This window comes from Primulina tabacum, chromosome 17 (genome assembly GCF_025594145.1).
Source record: "Primulina tabacum isolate GXHZ01 chromosome 17, ASM2559414v2, whole genome shotgun sequence".
NCBI classification, from domain to species: Eukaryota; Viridiplantae; Streptophyta; class Magnoliopsida; order Lamiales; family Gesneriaceae; genus Primulina; species Primulina tabacum.
This window is the reverse complement of record NC_134566.1, coordinates 28,358,000-28,377,852: the sequence shown is the minus strand read 5'-3', so window position 1 is coordinate 28,377,852 and position 19,853 is coordinate 28,358,000. Positions and strand designations below refer to the sequence as shown.

Below are 19,853 nucleotides of genomic sequence, written 5' to 3'. Positions count from 1 at the left end.
AATTCCGGTTAACCATGCTCAAGGATGCGATACATGATCATCAATGCCAATCTACACACTGTAAGAACCGGAATTGCGGAAATTGAGATACTATCCTTAATGTTTTGTCTTAAGAGTGCATCCAATGGCGGATATTGATCCGGGCAGTGGCTATGAAAGACGAGTGCCTTTCGAGGAGGTTAATTAGTTGTTACCAGGGGCCGAGGCACATATAAAGCGTGGGTGAGCCAATTTTTTTTAAAAAATTTATATATAAATTTTGTATAATTTTGGAATAATATGATATTAGTTCGGGTAGATCAATTTAAAATATAAAAAAAGAGCTTAAAATTTTAGCTCGGACAGAGCTATATTTCTGGCTCCGTCACTGGTTGTTACCTTGTTTTTTGGTTGTGATACAGATTCAATATGGTTGTATAATATTCAGATTTTACCACTGGGATAATAAAGATTCCCCTTATTTTTCACCATTTGTTAAATTTCTGTAATTGGAAATATACTGATTTCATTATTTTGAGAAAGAAAAGGATATCCGTAAATTGCGCTCACCTGCGTCCCTCAAATGCCAATGATCGTTTATGGAAATTTCACGGCTTGGGCGTGCAACGTGAGATATGTACCATGTACCCGAGTACGACGTCATCGTCCATTTTTACTTTGAATAATGTGTTGTACCATTCCTAATTCTAATTTATTTTAGAGATTAAAATTTATATTTTAAAAAAATTATAGATTCAATTTTTTTTATATAATATGGCATGGGGATACTGATACTGTGTTTTTACTTATTTTGGTTATCGACACGAACTGAATTTCAGTTCGGAAATTAATATATTTCGACATATCCAATAGACGGTTTTTTTTAAATCTTATTAAACACATCAAACCAAATTTAAATCACTTAACCAAATTTTTTTTTAATAAAATTGAAAAACCTATTGGATCCTTACAGCTTATTTTCATGCCAACTGTAATGGCAACAGAGGAAAATGAATTTTGGTTAGTACAACACCAATTTGCGACTCTTGGATTGTGTTGTAATGTTTGAGCTTTTAAGTTGTACGGTTGTCATCGAGTATAACTTTTGACGACACACGACAGACTATCAATCTCGTGAATGGATTCCAACTAGTTGCAAGGTCATGAAATCAATGAATATGATTGAAACACTTTACAATATCTAACATAGTTGGTGATAATAATACAACTCAAATATTTTGAACTCTAATAAATACTCTAAGGTAGATTAAACATTACAACTTGAACACTCTTCTAACAAGTGCATTTATCGTTTTCTAACACATTGGGCAGCAAACTTGTCACTCACAAAAATCGATCCAATTTTTTTTTAAAAAAATTGAAATATTTGAATTGTATTATTAACATGGAAAAACAAATATAGTAAAAAGAAACAAACCCATTGTGCAAGTTTGAATGTATATACATATAGAGACCGGACTTATAGCCAAGTGGTCTCACTCGCCAGATTAGCTGGCTCCTCACCTCGGGTTCGATTCCCCTCCCCGCGTGTGTTGTAATATATATATATATATATATATATATGTGTGTGTGGTCATGACATTAAAAAGTGGAAGGTGACAACTAAGTATGACTGCATGATTATGCCAATCGGTACTTGATCAATAATTAATTCCAAGAAACAAATTCCCCTTAATGCGGTGCTTTCCAACAAGCCACGAATAGAACAGTACTTTTATTTATTTATTTAAGTTCGAGTTATTAAAAAAAATATTTTAATATTTTTCCTGAAATTATTTTAATCAATTTAATTTGTAAGTTTTATTGGGCTGTGCTATCGTAGGACAAGTCTCCTCTGTGTTGGGATCTACTTATAAAATTAAAAAAAAAAAATTTGATTAAAATAAATAAATAAATAAATTAGGTCAGACTCAATAAAAGAACTGTATGACAGTATATAGATTTTTATATTTTGAAGTGGCTTTTTAGTTCGCTAAAAGTCATCAACAGTAGGGTAAAAAATAATAAATAACACAATATATAGATTTAATTATTGAGGAAAATAATAATAAAATAAAATAAAATAAAATGAGTAGATCCAACTTAATACTTATTGAAAAAGATTAAATAAATTTTATCTGTATTTTTGCAAACAATTGTTTGTCTTCCATTTGTTTAATATTTATATTATATTTGAATTTTTTAATAATATATATTATATTTGAATTCTTAACATATAAATTGAATCATGAACAATGCTCCCATGCACAAGTTATATGTTTTTTCGACAGTAAAAATAGAATAAAATAAAATAAAATAAAAGTGCAAGACATTAAATTTTACATTTTTTGGATTAACGATCTGACCGGACTAATGAATTTGATTTAAATCAGATAAAAATTTGTGTGAGACGGTCCTCACGGGTCGTATTTTGTGAGACATATCTCTTATTTGGGTCATCTATGAAAAATATTATATTTTATGCTAAGAATATTACTTTTTATTGTGAATATCGGTAGGGTTGACATGTCTCACAAATAAAGATTCGTGAGACCGTCTCATAAAAGACCTACTCTTTAAATAATTATTTGAATAACGAATTTCATATGACATCAATATTTGGTGTACATTTGAATCCTTCGTGACTACTCTTAAATTCAAAAATTTTGAATCTAAAATCCTCTTGGTTAATTAATTAGTCAAACAATTATAACGTATTTTAAATTTTAGATTTGAATATCAATATTAAATTTTACAATATCCATTCAAAATTAATGTTAAATTTTCATTTAAATAAAATTTAAAAGATATTAAATTGATGCATTTTTTTTCACTAATTGTTTCAATTATTTTTTATATATAATTTTCCTTTTATTTGAACATCCTAAAAATTTTCATATATTATTAAGATGATGAAAAATCAAAGATATTAAAAATGAAAACGAGAGAGAAGTGTAAATAAAACAATATATTTTGAAAATAAATCAAATTATATTAATAATAAGAGTAGATTTTTGTGAGACAATCTCACGAATCTTTATTTGTGAGACGGGTCAATCTACCGATATTCACAATAAAAAGTAACACTCTTGACATAAAAAGTAATAATTTTTCATGGATGACCCAAAAAAGATATTCGTCTCACAAAATACGATCCGTGAGACCGTCTCACATAAGTTTTTGCTTAATAATTAAAGCCACATCATAACAAGAATTTATTAAAACTCACCTGTATTTAACAATCAAACAACCAGTAATTAGCTTTATTAACTTTTTTTATTTTTTTTTCCCCATTGGATTAATTTCAAAATTTGTTGTAGTTATGTTTATTTTTAGCCCAAACAAGTTAAGATAAGATATAGACTTGATAAGGACAATAATTTACTTATGCCAACTTCTAGTTCAAATCGATCCCTTGAACTGTATACTTAATTCATATAGGATACTCATATTTTCAATAAGCATGGTGTGATTAATGTGAAAAAAATATATAAAAATATCATGAATTACAAATTTACCCATGTCACCTTTATTCACGAAGAATTTTTTGGGCCCTTAATTCAATTTTGCATTTGTATCAAGTAATTTGATTTGGAGGATTTCAACGGAATTCAAATTTCAATAACTCTGTTATTTGATGTACTCGAAATGAACTCGCAATTACTAACTAAATGTATGTGTATACATAAACATATACACTAACATCTGTGTGGTGGTTGCAAGCGATGCGTGTAAAAGCATTTAAATTCACCAAAAGCATAACCATCCAAATAAATTAAATAGACGCGAAGTTCGTCATTTCAAATGTTTCAATCCAAACACATCTTCGTTCTGAAATTACAACTCGGAAGGGAGGTATTTTGATTTCAAAGACGATTAATGATAAAGCATTTGAAATTGAAAAATTAAATATTAGATTATATGAATTTGAAATCTTTCTATATATATAAAATCCCATCAAAACTATCCTCTTTGTTAGTTAGACTTCTTTATATAATTGGTGACAATAGTATAAGTCAGTATTCATGCATGCATTAATTAAGTTATGTCTGGAAAATAAACCCTAAACAAGTCATTTTCACCAATACCAAGAAAGTGAGAAATTATTCATAACTAATTTCACATAGAAAGAGCAATCCAAATTCCAAGCCCAAGGGGTAAAATGGACACTTACACTCACCCTTGGAGCCAAAAAAAAGTTGGAAGAGACCAATTTTGCGAAGGTTTCGACTAAGATAGAACAATTTTTTCGACTTTCCCTATAATTAAAGGAAATTGAATTCCCTTTTTTGCCCCTACACATTCAAAATATTTCCACTAAAAGAAACCCTACCAAAGGCCAAATGACCAACCTCGTACAGCTCCAACCAGATCTCCTCTGCCGCTGCAGGATTGTCCGTTTCCCCTTCTTCCCAGACAATTCCCGATGTGTATTCATTGACCCTCTCTTTTCTTGAAATTCCAGCTGTGTCCCCTCCTGCGCCGCATCTCCTCTCCTTGTCCATTATCTTCCGGATCTTCTCCTTCTTCCGGCGGCGGATGAATCTACGCGCCACCGCCCAGGGGAGCTTCAAGAATGTCAGCGTCAGCAGGTTCACCACCGCGCAGGGGCAGCAGCAGAGCGCCACGCAGTCGGCTATCACCCACGCGGTGCAAGACTGGCATGATTCCCCGGTGCACGCGACCAAATCTCCCTCGTCCTCCTCCACCATGTGCCGTCTCCGGCATTGATGTCGGCGGCTTCTGCCCACGGCGGCGCTCGGAGAAGTCGACGAAGCTGGAGATGGGTTTTGATCGTACATTGATATGGATCAATTAATATGCTTCGAAATGCACTCGATCTAAATAACTTTTCTGCTAAAAACACCGAACACAAAAAAACCCTTTTCCCTGAATTTGGGATCAATCGTCAACCGAAAACATGTGAATTCTTCATCAGAGAACAATGGCGAATTATCCCCATTTCTGCCAACAAAGGAGTGAAAAAGTGGAGGAAAATGATGGGGTTTATTGGGCTTTGAAGGATTCAATAAACACTACGTCCCTCCAACGTACGTACGAAATGTGAAGTTGTTGCTTTTCGAAATATGGGAGTTTTTCAATGTAATTATTCTTGTAATTCCGAAGAGCACACCTGTTCATGTATTTAATGCTGAGAAGGTTGACATTTTTGCTGAAAAGGGAGCACGAAAGACCACGCGCACAAAATCCCGCGTGGAGTACACTCCATAGTACAAAATGTATTTGACAGTCATTAGACATACATGAGAAATCATATAAATCAAGTTTATTATTCATAAAATTTATAAGATGGATTGATCCAATATATATATTGAATGAAAAAAAATATTTTGATATAAAAATAAAATTTATTTATGATTCGGATCGAATATATATGAAATTTATCTCACCAAAGTGATTTGTAAAACAATCTCATTAGAGTTTTTTTGATAATGAGTAGGTCTCTTATGAGACGGTCTCACGAATCTATGTTGATGAAACTACTCAATTTAATCCATAAAAAGAATGAAAAATAATATTTTTTCACGAATCGGATCGAATAATAAATTCATATCATGAAATTGATTTGTAAGATTGTCTTGAAAGAGTTTTTACAATGAAGCGTATGAATTCGACCAAACACATATACAAACATATTCGAGTTTAAATCGAAATTAGTTTTCAATCTTAATGGGATAGAATAGCTTCTTTTCACTCTAACTAGTAATTATTGATAATTAATTTATTGACCACCATTGACAAACAATTTGCCATTAGAATGGAAATATTTTAATAAATTTTTTAAAAAACTGACAAGTGAGATTAATGGCTAGATATGAAGATGTCAATTGAATATTTAGCAAGTAAAATTTAAAAAGTTGTAAAATTTGTCCTAAAAAATGAAAGATGAAAGGGAACATGAAAGACTTGAATGAGAGAGCCATGCATGGCAGGTCCCAATTTTGTGAAAACTTAGCTCCAAAGTAGAATGTCGTAATTTACGTGACATCCCTTCGTCTATATATATATATATATATATATATATATATATATAGGGTTAGAAAAACGATTCGAAGAGGACATCAAATTTCTTTTTTTTTTACCCTCTTCTTCAATACAAAAAAACTTTTTTTCCTATGATAATATTATAATTTTTTTATTGAAATTAAGTTTAATAGAGAAATATAATTTTTGTGATACACAATAATATGTACGAACACACTAATTATAATATTCATATCAAATTATAAATGTCCAATATTCATTATATAAATCGATTAAACAATATTTCATATATCTAATATTATGTTACACGCAACGCGGGCCTCGATCGCTAGTGTGTGTATATATGTATGTATATATGTATGTATCCCTTTTGTCCCAGCTATATAGATTTGTTTATATTTTCACACAGAATAAGACAATTATTGAAAAATAAAAATTTACAAACAAATTTTGGAAATATTTTTTTACTAACATACCCCTATTTTATTAGTTAATTACGTATATTAGTAAAAAAGAAAAAATAAATACTACTAAGTATAGAAATAATCGGAAAAAATATACCTTATTTATTTGGGACAAGATGATAATATATATATATATATATATATATAGACACACACGTGTGAGTCTATGTGGATGGTTTACATGTACATAAGTGTGAATTTCAACATGTACCATGTGAGAGTGAGCATCATGTGTTTTCGAAGTGAGTCTAGGTGGATGGTTGACATGTACATAGGTGGGGATTCCAACATGTACCATGTGAGAGGGAGCATGTGTTTTCGAAGAATGCAAAAGTATTCGATGCGATTACGTTAATTTATCTTAAAAAATTTGTGTGAGACGATCTCACAAGTCATATTTTATAAAACAAATATTTTATTTGGGTCATTCATGAAAAATTATTAATTTTTATGCTAAGAGTATTACTTTTTATTGTGAATATCGATAGGGTTGACCTGTCTCACAGATAAAGATTCGTGAGACCGTCTCACAAGAGACCTACTCCTAATATATATAGTGTAACTAATTTAATTTATTGTAGTTTAACATATCAATAAGAAATGAGTTTTTAAGTTTCTTTTTTCTAAATGGGATTTAACAAAATTATCAAATAATCACATCATAATTCACAAGATGTTTAATGAATACACTATTATCTTTGAGATGGTCTTACGGGTCGTATTTTGTGAGACAGATATCTTATTTGGGTTATCCATGAAAAAATATTACTTTTTATGCTAAGAATATTAATTTTTATTATGAATATCGGTAGAGTTTACTCGTCTCATAGATATCGAGTGATCTTTCAATTATACAAAAGTTCGTCCTTTAATATTGCATGAATGATCATGTTCCATTATATTAATTGTATTTAATGTGGTATTTTAATAGTATAAATTCACATTAAAAATGAGATAGCAAAACGAATTTATTAGGATTCGACACTTTTAATTTAATAATTGATAATTGAGTAAAATGATGTTTTAAGTAGACTGTTACGAACTTCGATTACTTAAGATAATATCTCGATTATAAATCATCAATATGTTTCTTATGATACGATCTCACAGATCTATGTATGAGAAAACGAATCGACTCGATCCATAAATAGAGTGAAAAATAATACTTTAGACATAAAAAAAAAATATTTTCCCACGAGTCCATCGAATCACATACAGATTTCACAAAATTGATCTATGATAGAGTCTCGTGAATTATTATATTCTACGATGAATCATATGATCATGTATCGTCTCCACGGGAAACTTATGAACTGATTAATCAATTTGGATACTTCTCACCCCTAAAAAGCAATTAATATTTTTAAATTATAAGTTGTCTTGTAAGACTTATTGAATGGTTGTGCTCTAAATGAATGGCAAAAAGTATATGAAAATGTAATAATAATAATTAAAAAAAATAACAAGTTCCAAAGAAAGCACGGGGATTCCACATGGGATGTTACCTATAATTAATTAATCTTCAATTGTGGCTTTATGGGTCCATTCCTGGCTGGCCAGACGCACCTGATCCCGACCTGACATTCAAGACAATTTTTTTTTTAATTTATATATTTAAATATTATTAATACTTAATTAATTAGTTGATATATTAATTATAAACTTTTAAAAAAATCATTATTCTGATCGAAATCCCATTATTGTTTTTGTTTACATAGATAATGTATGCATACGTTTTGATTTCTGAATTTTTTTGACCTTGAAATATATGATACACCACATCGACAAGTGGAGTCAAATGTTCAGATAGTATTGTAATTTTAACTCTGAAATTGGATTTCGATTTGATTAGTTTATATTTGAGTAGGTCTCTTGTGATATAGTCTCACGAATCTTTATCTGTGAGACGGATTCAATCCTACTGATATTCACAACAAAAAGTAATTCTCTTAGCATAAAAAGTCATACTTTTTCATGAATGACTCAAATAAGAGATATGTCTCACAAAATACGACTCATGAGACCGTCTCACACAAGTTTTTGCCTTTATTATTTAATCCAGAGCTGGAAAAATAAATTATTTTAGATATATAACTTTATTTCATTACATTATATGTACAACTTTGAAATCAACTTTAATAGATTCGAGTTCGGTAAATGCTCAGGTATTTTAGTGGATTGAGAGAACAAAGGACTTCTTCTCATATAAATGCTCAGTATTGATGTTAACGAGTTTTACTGGATCAGCCTTGGTATCTATATTAATAATAATATATTTATATTTTATATTATATTAAATAATAAATATCATAATTTGTGACCTTAATTAATAATATTACCGTCTTTTGTAGCTAAATTATTATTAAGTGTTATTATTGTGTATAATTTTGATGAATGTTATTATTAGGGGTGTGCAAAATATTGGTCCGATCAAAATAACCAACCGAACCGATTAATTTCGGAAATTGGTTCGATTTGTTATGTAGGTCGGTTTTCATCTCGAAAAATAGCGGTTAATTCAATTCGATTTCGGTTATGAATCTTAAAATTTGGTTAAACCGATTAAGTTTTTTAATTAAAAAATGTATATTTGGGCCTTACTTTAAATGGTTTATTCTCTTGGGCTAGTCTTTAAACTCTAGTCCTTGGCCCATTTCAGAAACCTAAACTAAACATGCGGCCCTAGCTTCTTTCATCGTTCGTTTCTAGTTTCTATCTTCTTCCCGAGATCCCAGTTGCCGACTGCATGCCCTATCTTTTGAACAAGAGAAAATCAAAACCAGCAGAGAGAAATCGGGACTTGTGAATCTGTGACAGGTAAATATTATTCTCAAATTTGGTAAATTCGGTTATCATATATGTATATACAATTATGAATCCGTGGGAGATAAATCTGCAACTTCTTGGCTAAAGAACAAGCGAGAATCTCAGATCCCGCATCATGAAATGAACAAAAACAATCGAAACATTGGGCAAAAAAAGTGGAGGGAATTGGCGAGAACATAAGTGATATTCACTACAATACAGGGTTCGATTCCGGTAGACGAGACTAGCCCGAATTCAGACTTCGGATCTACTCTGAATCTGAAAGCACAAACGAGATCGTTAAAAAAGAGTCGAGAGGCTGTCCCGACGTAGTCTTTCTAACGCTCAAGTCAGTTAAAAAAAAAGAGCTCCGCTAAAGATGATGTTGAGAGTAATATCGTGAAATGAATAAATTAGGCTATCAAATCTAGTACTTATAGGAAAGCACATGAAATCCATCAAGGAACAACTACCTTGGTTAGAAATAGGTCGAGGGTCCAAAGTCTAGTTTGAGTCTGATCACTTGGTGGGCTCATTCATGGAATATCACCAGTTTTCCCCCTCCCAAGTCGGATTGAATCACATGTTCAAAGTTCGATTTATTGCGCTGATCTTTCCCATCACCCTTCATTTTTTTTGGTTCCCCTATAAATAGTTATCTTATCCCCAGTTTATTCTCCTCTCCCCCACAATATTTTATTATCCCTCACTAGAAACATATGGTTCGATTCTGGTAGACGAGACTAGCCCGAATTCAGATCTCGGACATACTTTGGGCCTGAAATCACAAACGAGACCGTTAGAATGGGGTCGAGAGGGTGTCCAGGCGTAGCTCCTCCGATGTTCAAGTCAGATACTGCGAACAAAAATGAGAGAGCAGCTAAAGATGCTACTGAAAGTCAATATAGTGAATGAATAAATTAGGCTTTCAAACCTGGTACTTAGAGAAGAGCACATGAGGTTCATCATGGACCACCTACCTTGGAGGGTCCAAAGTTTGGTTTGGGCCTGATCACCTGATGGGCTCATTCATTGGGTACAATCAGTCTCCCCCTCCCAAGTCGAATTGAATCGCATGTTCAAAGTTCGATTAATTGCGTTGACCCTTCCCATATCCCAATACACGCCATCCATCGATCACTTTTCATATTTTTTTGGGTTCCCCTATAAATAGTTATCCCCTCCCCACTTTATTATACTCTCCCCACACAATATTTTCTCCTCCCTTCATTCACTACCTCTCCCCTTCCGCTTCCCCTTCGCCTCTCCATAGCCTCGCCCTCACCCTCGTCCTTCGCCTCTCGCCCTAGTGCGCTCGCCCACGCCCAACACCCTCGCCCTCGCCCTCGCCTCGCCTCGCCTCACCCACGCTTGCGCATTCCCCCATCCTCGCCCCAACACCCTCGCCTCGCCCATGCCTGTTCACCTCGCCCTAGCCTCGTCCCTCTCTCAGCGCCTCGCCTCATCCTCGCTCTCCTCATCACCCTCGCCCTCGCCATATCCTCGCCTGCTCGCAACCTCACCTCTTCTCCCCTCGCCTCCTCCATCGCCCACAACCGCATCTCTCTAATGCCGCCTCGTCCTCGCCATGTATCATCAATTGCTTGCCCATCGCCCTAGCTGCTCGCCTCGCCCAACCCTTGTTCGACATATCACCTCATCTAACCACCACCTCACCTCGCCCCTCTCGCCTCTCCGACGTTTGCCGCACCTCATTTCCCTTTCCTCCTCCCTTGCAGCCTCGCCCTAGCCCTCAGCCTCGCCCTCACCACCATCTCGCCTGATCTAACCACCATCTCGCCTCGCCCGTCGCCCACTGTTGGTCTGACAGGTTTCCAATGCCGACGATACGAGTTGCTCTCTTCCTGGGCCAATATTTTGTCCGACTTCAACGGTCCATTCGCTCGTTCCCCTAATCTTTTACCTCAAATATTTTCCTACGCTCCTTCCGAGTAAGTTTTCATCTCCTACTTTAGTTACTCTTAAAATCTACGTCTTCCTCTGATTCTGAGTTCAATTCCTCGAGTGTTTACGAGAGATCTAGTGAGTATGATGAAACAAGGACTTTCTTTGAAGATCCCGAACTTTTCCCCAACTCCCACGAGAAGGAGATCATAATCCATAGTTGTCCTGGTAAGGAAATCTGTCACGTAAATCAAAAGATGAACATAGTCAATGCCGATACACTTTGGTATGACCACATATCATCACACATCTCTCCTACTAGTGAGTCAGACCTCAGGGCTCTATGACACATTCCCTCTTCCCACAAAATCATCATTTCGACCTCTCAAGACCGACTTTATCTAGCGGTCCCAAGGGTCGCTATACATTTTTCCAACATCAGTTAGAAGCAGGTATTTGATTTCCTCTATTTGAGTTCTTCCAAGTGCTCAACAGTTATTACCAGGTGCACTTAGGTCAACTTACCTCCAATACCTTTTTTTCAATATGTAGCTTCGTGGTGTTACTATGAGATCTAGGCTTTTCTCTAGATTGCACACATTTCTCCTACTTTTTGGTCTTGGCCGAATCTAGGGAAGGACCTTTCTATGTAACTTCTCGATCCAGTCGCAAACTTTTTGATGAGGCTCTTAGTCACATAAAGGATTGGAGGAAATATATTTTTTTATCCGAACTCCCAAAGAGTGGACTTGCACCACGGAATGATACCTCACTTTCATCAAACCTACTTTTCCTAAGGGTTTCAAGAAGGATAAAACATAGACACGTATAGTATGTACCAGGGGACATATGCATTAGTATTCCCAAACTTATATATGAAGATATCATGTGTTTGTTGGGTTAAGTCATGCAAAATTAAACTGAGAGGAGAAGCTGGTAGATATTCTCTTCTTCTTACACTAACTTGTTTAATTTTTACTTATTATGCTCTTTGACAACGTTCTCATCTGGTTTATTGTTTTTATTCGCAGATACTAAAGTCATGAATGCTATATTTCTCCGCGAGCTTGAGAAAAAATAAAGGTTGGGGGTTCATGAATGGCACCCAAGAAGCAAGGTACCCCAGCCATCATGACAAACACGAAGGGAAATTGCTCCACTCCTGAAAAGAAACATGTTGGCTCGCCTACCTCTGCGAAGAAAAAGCAGGCTCATCCTCCTCAACCTAGAGGCGAGTTTCCTCTACGAATCCCCCAAGAAAGTCTGATTCATCCCCGTCTCCTTGGGCCAAGTCCATTCTTCCTTACTCTGGCAAGAAGAAAACTCCCACCTATCCAAGCTCATCAGTCCAACAGAAAGATAAACGAAAACTTTTCGCGACCTCAATCATATCGGCCTCTTCTCAAGAGGTGTCAGGATCAGACGATGAACATTCTTCTGGGCCGGAGATACACCCTTTGTATACCCCGGAATCAGTTATTGTTGGACGAGATCCTACCAACATAGTACAGAAGCTGTTATTTCAACTCCTTTCCCACCCAGATGCAACATTTTTGAATTCGTTGGGGGTTGTCTGATCTTGCCCGACAGACATGCAACAGTCTCACCGAAGTATGTTTCTCCCTTTAAACTTTAACTTGATGTTAAATATATGATTAATTTTCCTCTTGTCTTCTCATTCTCGTCTCCTTTGTTCAAGGCGTCATGTATCTAGAAGAGTTGGTTGAGCGCGCCGATGTCTTCAGGACGAACAACTACCACGACTCGCACGAGAGTAGGGATCTTCACGACTAGCTTCAGGCGACGATCGACGAGGCGAAGGCAACACATGCTGGAGAGCTTTCGAAGTCTCGGGCTCGATATGATGAGCTTTTGTAGAAGAAAGAGGAGGAGCTTCAGCAACTGACAAAAGACCACAAAACAAAGCTTCAGAAGTTGAAGAAAGAGCTAAAGGTTTCCCAAGATGAAGCAGCACAAGCCCGCAAGGATCTCGAGGACGCCAAGGCACAACTCGTGAAGGAATCCTCCTCGTTCAAAGAAGAATTTCTCAAGTCTGAAGAATTCAACGAGATCTGTAGTCCGAAAGCTTTTCGTTATTTGGAGGTAGGATTTGAGAGTATAGTCAACCTCTTGAAGGCTCATTGGTATTCTCAAACAGGTGCTCCCAAAGACCTTATCAACCTTAGGGATCTCTTAGCGGGCCTTCCTCCCGACCTATAGACCTGTTTATGCTATATTGTCGTCGTTGCAGATGATATATGCCTTCGACCATATTTTGTCACGCACTCGGCCACTTTATTTTTCGTACTTAGTTTATTATGCCATTACGGCCTGTATGACGCTTATATTCGGCTACTTCCTTTTGTGTGCGTTTGATATGTATGAGGTCCACTCTTATTGAACACTCTTATGCTACATTGAGTATCTTATATTTGAATATATTGTTTCTTTTGAATTTATCTTCGACTTTTTGGAACTACTATGGTGCGAGCTCACCAAAGCTCATCAACTAAGGTGCGAGCTTGCCAAAGCTCCTTTTCTCTCCTCACGTCTTCTCTTCTGCCATGCTCACGCTTAGTAGACAGAATCTAACTTTTGTTTTCACAACCTCTTCTCCTCTACTAGACTCGGCCTTAGTAGATAAAATTTAATTTTCATTTTTCCCATCTTTTAATTTTTGAGTAAAGGCACTTATCATAATGTCAGAGGTAGCAGCCAGTATTTCCGCGCTGCATTGTTGAAGCGCTGAATAAACTATCCCAAAGTTTCATTTCTTGTTGCTTCATCACAAACAAGCTTACGTAATTTTTTGGTACCTCTTGTTGCTAGCAAATCGATGTAAGAAGGCCATAGAAAACTCCTCGAAAGACCGTATGAAGTTGGATTGTAGTGTATTGAACCATTGTTGAGCTTATCTTACCAACGTACCCAGGAACACCCTGCACATTACTCCATCTGAGTGTTGATGCAACAACGCTGCATTCTCAAATCTTCTCAGGTGTTCTTCAGGATCGGTACGTCCATCATATTCTCCTACGCTTGATTGTCTAAAACTTGGGAGAAGCTCTTCTTCTAAAATGGTAGGAGAAAAATGACTATCTCTTTTTGGTGTTGGAGCTCTATTCCCCAACCGCTGCATCAACATTCTTATCTTCTTCCACAATCTCCTCTATCTCGAGATTTTTCATTTTTTAAAACATAATTGGAGCGATCTTATATTGGTTCGGTTTGTTTGGTTGTACTAGTTAATATATGTCGGTTTGAGTTCGAACAAGCGGAAAATAAGTTTGGTTGGTTCGGTTTTTATTTATTCGGCTCGGTCGGAGCCGAATGCTCACCTCTAACCCAAGCCCAAAACTTTGTGCATAACATCAATATGTTTGTCAAAGGAAGCTGGAATTATTTGAAGCTGACTTAAATTTGTCATCACATATACAAACATTATCATTTATTTGGAGTCTCATACATCTTATACTAAATCTTCGCCATTTGCTCATAAGTAAAAATGCTTGATCAATCGTGGTGTTTGCCACCGACGGAATAAGCGTAGTAGATGAGGCGGTATCACACACCTTTAAATTGATCAAGAAAAACCCAGAATACTAACCTCTATGACTTATTCATCATTACATCTCCATGTTCTCGACATCAAGTTTACAAGCCTTCCATTTGAAAGTTCAAAACGAGCACCGTTGCTAGAAGAGGCACCACCTGTAATCGAGCTCATGTTTAAGCCCGTTTCTCGAGCCAGATTTTCGATCCCATCTATGCTGTCTAGTACTTGATCAAAGTAAATATATCTCCCACATGCTGCCTTTTTCATCTCTTGAAATACTCTTACATGCGCCTTTGCTAATCTATTAACGTCGACAGTTGCTAGCAACCCCTTTGTATACATTTCTTGGATTCCTTTAAGATAAGCAAGCGTAGGGGTTGGATTTCGATGGAAGAATTTGGATCCCGTGATAAGTCCGGGACAAATTGTGGCTAGTTTCAAGTTATTCTCCTTCGCAGTTTCCCAAGCTGCCTTTTCTGCTCTTAGTTTCCCCAGGGCATACCAGAGCTGTATTGTTTAGAAACAAAATGCTTTATACTTTAACAAGCAATTTCTGAAAGGTGTTGATGATTAAAACTAGTGGCAGCGATGTGGTCATTTCACATGTAATAAGATTATTATCAAACTCACGTGCACAATTGCACCGCTTACATGAAAATAAATTACGAAACTTTACGTGTATAGTTTTTTTTTAAAAAAAAGGTTTAACCCCACCCTCCAATCTACTCGTCCATATTGGCCCATAAAGAACAATGGAGAACTCAAATTGAGAGGGGGGAACATTGATGATTTTGGGAGTACCTTCTTTTCCAGGCAAACAGATTCATCACTCCAGCATTTGTCATCAATCCGGTTAAAAGATTCATCACAAGAACTATCTTTCCAGATGCAGGTCAAAAGTGAAGAAGTTAGTACACAATGTCTAACGGAAGGCGAAATCCCACACGCCTTTATGACATTTTTGCTTGCATTCACTTCAATATCGGACATTACTTTCTACAAAGAACAAAAGAGTGCAGCATTAATATTAAAACACGTAAGAATTGATATTGTTTGTTTTTCAAGATAGATATTGAACAGTTTCTTCAACTGATAATAATTTAAACAGGCAAAACAAACTCAACCCAGTATATATTCAAAACAAACAGCATCATCATCAACTTTAATCTTATCAATAAATTAATTTAAGTTTGCAATTTAAATCTGATGCCGAAGTTCCATGTTATCTAAACATTGCTTGGTTAACTATAGTCGTTTTAGACATTTCCTCGCGAGCCCTGGGGGAATCTCATCAAAGCAGAGTGCTGTGCATGACAAATGCATATTTTAGAAGCTCAAGCTAATAACATCGACAGCGGAAATGCGTAAACAGAGTAGTAAACGAGATGTGCATTTGTGTGAGGAAGGGAATGAAGAGAAGATTGAACAATGAAACAGAAAGCAACTCACAGTATAGCCGGATAAACCAGCAGGGTCCACGAAACCAGCGGTATGAAACACACCACGACAACCATCAAAGGCGTCGGTTAGGCTCTCAACATCAGTAAGCTTGGCCGTGACTACTTCAACAACGCTGTTGGTTAGTCTCATTTCACCGGAATTTTCCATTTCCCTCAGCTTTTCGACGTCTTCTGCTTTTTCCATTCAACATCGTTAAATTAAATAAATTCACAGGCCAATCCTAAAGATAGACTTGTACACGAACAACAAGCGTGAAGATTTTTTTTTTGCAATGACCCATTAATCTAAAAAATTAAGACATAAAGTCTGTTTTTTTTTAAAACAAGAAACACATGAAAGGATGAAAATCAGTGCTTTTTTTCTATTACTTGTGGTACCATCCAACATATCACGTGCCTTCTAGAAAACATATATAAAAATGAGTGGTTTTCAACATGTGGGCTGTTCATTAGGACCCATGAAAAGAAACTCCCATCATTTTAGAGTGAAAAGCATTTTAACCTTGTGTTTACAGGAAATTAATGGCAAGCATCTCCATTTTATGCAAAATCAATTAATAAAAATTAAACCTGAAAATTAACTTCCTAAAATTTCCAAATGGTTGAAAATAATACTCAAAATATTTTCTTTTTACAAACATTAACTATAGTTGGTTATTTTGATTTAATCCTGCCAGTTTAGTTGCAGTATAAATGTGTAAAATGAGATTTTTGCGAAGAACATTCCTCACTCTGTAAAGTAAACTAAAAACATAAAATATATATAAACAGATGGGCGCATATTATTATGAAATGATTAAAACAGAGTTAAAAGTTGGATGAAAAATCAAAAATTAATGAACAAGGGGACATATATCGATTATCACGCAAGAGCAAAAAGCTTTCACAAGTAGCAAGCACAACGGGAAATTCAACTGGATTTTGCGCCAGAAAGTGCAACGATCACCCGTTAAACAATGGAACATCAAGAAACCAAATCACTCAAATCTTGGAACAATCATCGGCACCAAAAACACGAGAGGAAATTATGAAACGGGATGCCAAAAAACCCGAAAAAGAAAAGAAAGAAAAGAAGGGGTGATTTCCATAATCATCGAGCAAAACTGGCGTGTAATTCAAACAAATCAACGTCTGTACTTCGTAATATTAACTAAAACTCTGGAAATCAATAGTTTGATCCATCTGCAACACGCGGCAAACGAAAGGAACGAACTAAAAGGGAAAAAACAGCTCAAAGTAAGCACAATTTCACCTTCATTATCGACGATAATCCTCACGGAGTACCCATCAACCAGGAGCTGGTTCACTATAGCGATGCCAAGATATGATACACCACTGGTGACACAGACCAGCTTGTCCAGCAATACGTCGTCGTCCGGAGCTCCCGCCAACGCATTTCCTCTGTCCTTAAGCACATCCTCGTCCTTCCGGCGGTGCACGGCAGCGCAAGACAACAGCATCCGCCGGAATTCCTCAAGCTCCGCCTTCTGGGTCTCCTCCAATCGCAGAATACCCATTTCCAGACACTCGCAGAGGTAGAAATTGCTGCTATATCACAATGATTTTCGCTTATGATTTATATGTAGGATTTATTGGAAGATTTTGGATGGAGAAATAAGCGGGCGAGGATCATCCAAATGGCGCCGGCCGCTAATTTTACTCGCTCGCTATGGCTTGGCGGCCTCGATTCATATTTAAACAACAATTTTAAATAATTAAATTCTATTATTTTAAAATGTTTTAATGATAAGTTATAATATACCATAAAATAATATTTACAATTTTGCTATTTAAAAATCCAATAGATTAAATTATTCATGTGTGTGTTTAAAGAGATTTTTGATAGTTTATTTTAGCAAACGTTAAAAATGGCCAAATATAGTATTTTTTAAATATATACAAATAAAATTAAATTATTTTCGGAATAGGATTTGGATATATATCCCATCTACATATATCATATCTCAAGTGTGCCAAGCTTCTACACAATATGTTGAATCGGTCACGGGTTTGTTTCGGATATCGCCTAAGAATTGTTTCACTGACCAAAATCGGTCGGACCGGTATTGAAATGGAAAATCGATTCAATGGGTTTCAATTGTTTTTTTGAATTTTTTTTTTATTTTTAACATCTTAAATTTAATTTATGGTTGTATATGTACATAATTATTTAGAATTTGGACTTTGTTAAAAATATTTTCTTAGTAGTTGTTTATTACGAAAATTTGTGAGCGTGTCAGGCACGTGATCGTGCCAAATGTAAAATGATCTGATTTTTTTTATCAAGCGTTGTGTACCTTGATTCGACCGTTCGTTATAATAATCTCGATATGATTTCAAAGCAAAAAAAAAAAAAAAAAAACTGAGTAATATGATGAAATTATTGAGAGAATCCATGAACAATATAAACTCTAATTATGATGTTATGAATTTGAGCAACATTTTACAATAAAATTGGAAAAACAGGTTGAAGATTAAAGAAATTTGACTATTGAAAATTGAAATAAACGACAAATGGTTGAAATAATTTTGCAGAAACTTTGTTGTAGGTTTTTGTTGATTTTTTCGAGAGAATTTTTTCTGATCATCGCTTATGTTTTTGTTTCATTCTTCTGAGTTGTTCCAACCATCTTTCACGATCATCAATCGTGGATCGTGGGTCAACTTCCTCTATGTCTGGCCTTCTTTTTGCACCAACAAGTTTTTTGATGGGACTTGGCTAAATTTGAGCTATAACAGCTAATGAACATTTGTTGTTGTTGGCTTTTTTGCTATTGCTGGGTTTTTGCAAAATTTGAGTGCAACAACTGCCCTCCTAGCCAATTTGGCTATTTATTATGATAATTTTAGTCTATTCTCCTTCGAGTCACAACAATGAGGTCCAAAATGAAGTTAGATGAATAGAAAGATTAATTATGTCGAGTAATTGTTTGGGAAATATCTTCATTCTTCCATCCTCTTTCAACTTGTAAGTTTTAATTTCATCTCTCCATCTCAAAAACTCCTCATTGCAATCCATTTGATTCAAAAATCTCTTCTATCTAATTCTTCACTTGACTTGTGATGACTACAAGCAGTAAAAAAAACTCATATATAAACGCTGGCGCAATCACCATTGTCACCTCATACCTCTTCCCACAAGCGTACAACATCATTCTACTTCATCCTCTTCACTATACTCTCCATGTATATGTAAATTATTGTAATGTTGTACATATATTTTCTTCTTTGATATAAGGTGTTAGTGAATATGTCTGAATGAGTTTAAATGAGTAAATCAATGTTCCTAAAACTCAAACCTTGCAACATCTTAGCTCTCCTTCATACATTAGTGTTTTTTCTAATGCCATGTCTGCCACCACTACATACATCAACACTGTGACACCTTCCTAATCTTAGATAAATCTCATCTTCAATATCTTGGGCATGATTTTCCATCTCAATGTTGGACCATTAGAATTGTGCTTACCCTTGGATATTTTTAACAACTCCGACATAGAATACTCCTCGAAATTTTCTAGCTTACATTTCATCTTTTCTCCTACTGTCTGTGCACATCTATCCCAGGAATAAATGTCGAGTGTTCTTCATACCTGGATGTCACGTTTAGTCTCTTGGTGACTCATGTAACACATGAATTTTATCTTTCAATGCTTGTGAAAGCATGGCTTGATCAGT

General features: G+C 35.3%; 1 protein-coding gene and 1 long non-coding RNA gene across 2 annotated transcripts; one reads left to right on the top strand and one right to left on the bottom strand.

Annotated features, from left to right (window-relative positions):
• The first annotated feature begins 9,129 nt into the window (after positions 1–9,129).
• LOC142531165 (uncharacterized) lies at positions 9,130–13,600 on the top strand. The gene is made up of 3 exons (XR_012816221.1): positions 9,130–9,266; positions 12,191–12,770; positions 12,859–13,600. It is a non-coding gene; the product is annotated as an uncharacterized LOC142531165 (long non-coding RNA).
• A 958-nt stretch (positions 13,601–14,558) lies between these two features.
• Positions 14,559–17,853, bottom strand: LOC142531572 (cinnamoyl-CoA reductase-like SNL6). The gene is made up of 4 exons (XM_075637755.1): positions 17,428–17,853; positions 16,165–16,346; positions 15,517–15,711; positions 14,559–15,222 (listed from the first exon to the last, which is right to left on the bottom strand). Exons 1-4 carry the CDS (start codon positions 17,690–17,692, stop codon positions 14,776–14,778), a joined length of 1,089 nt encoding a protein of 362 aa, XP_075493870.1. The 5' UTR covers positions 17,693–17,853; the 3' UTR covers positions 14,559–14,775.
• Positions 17,854–19,853: the final 2,000 nt, after the last annotated feature.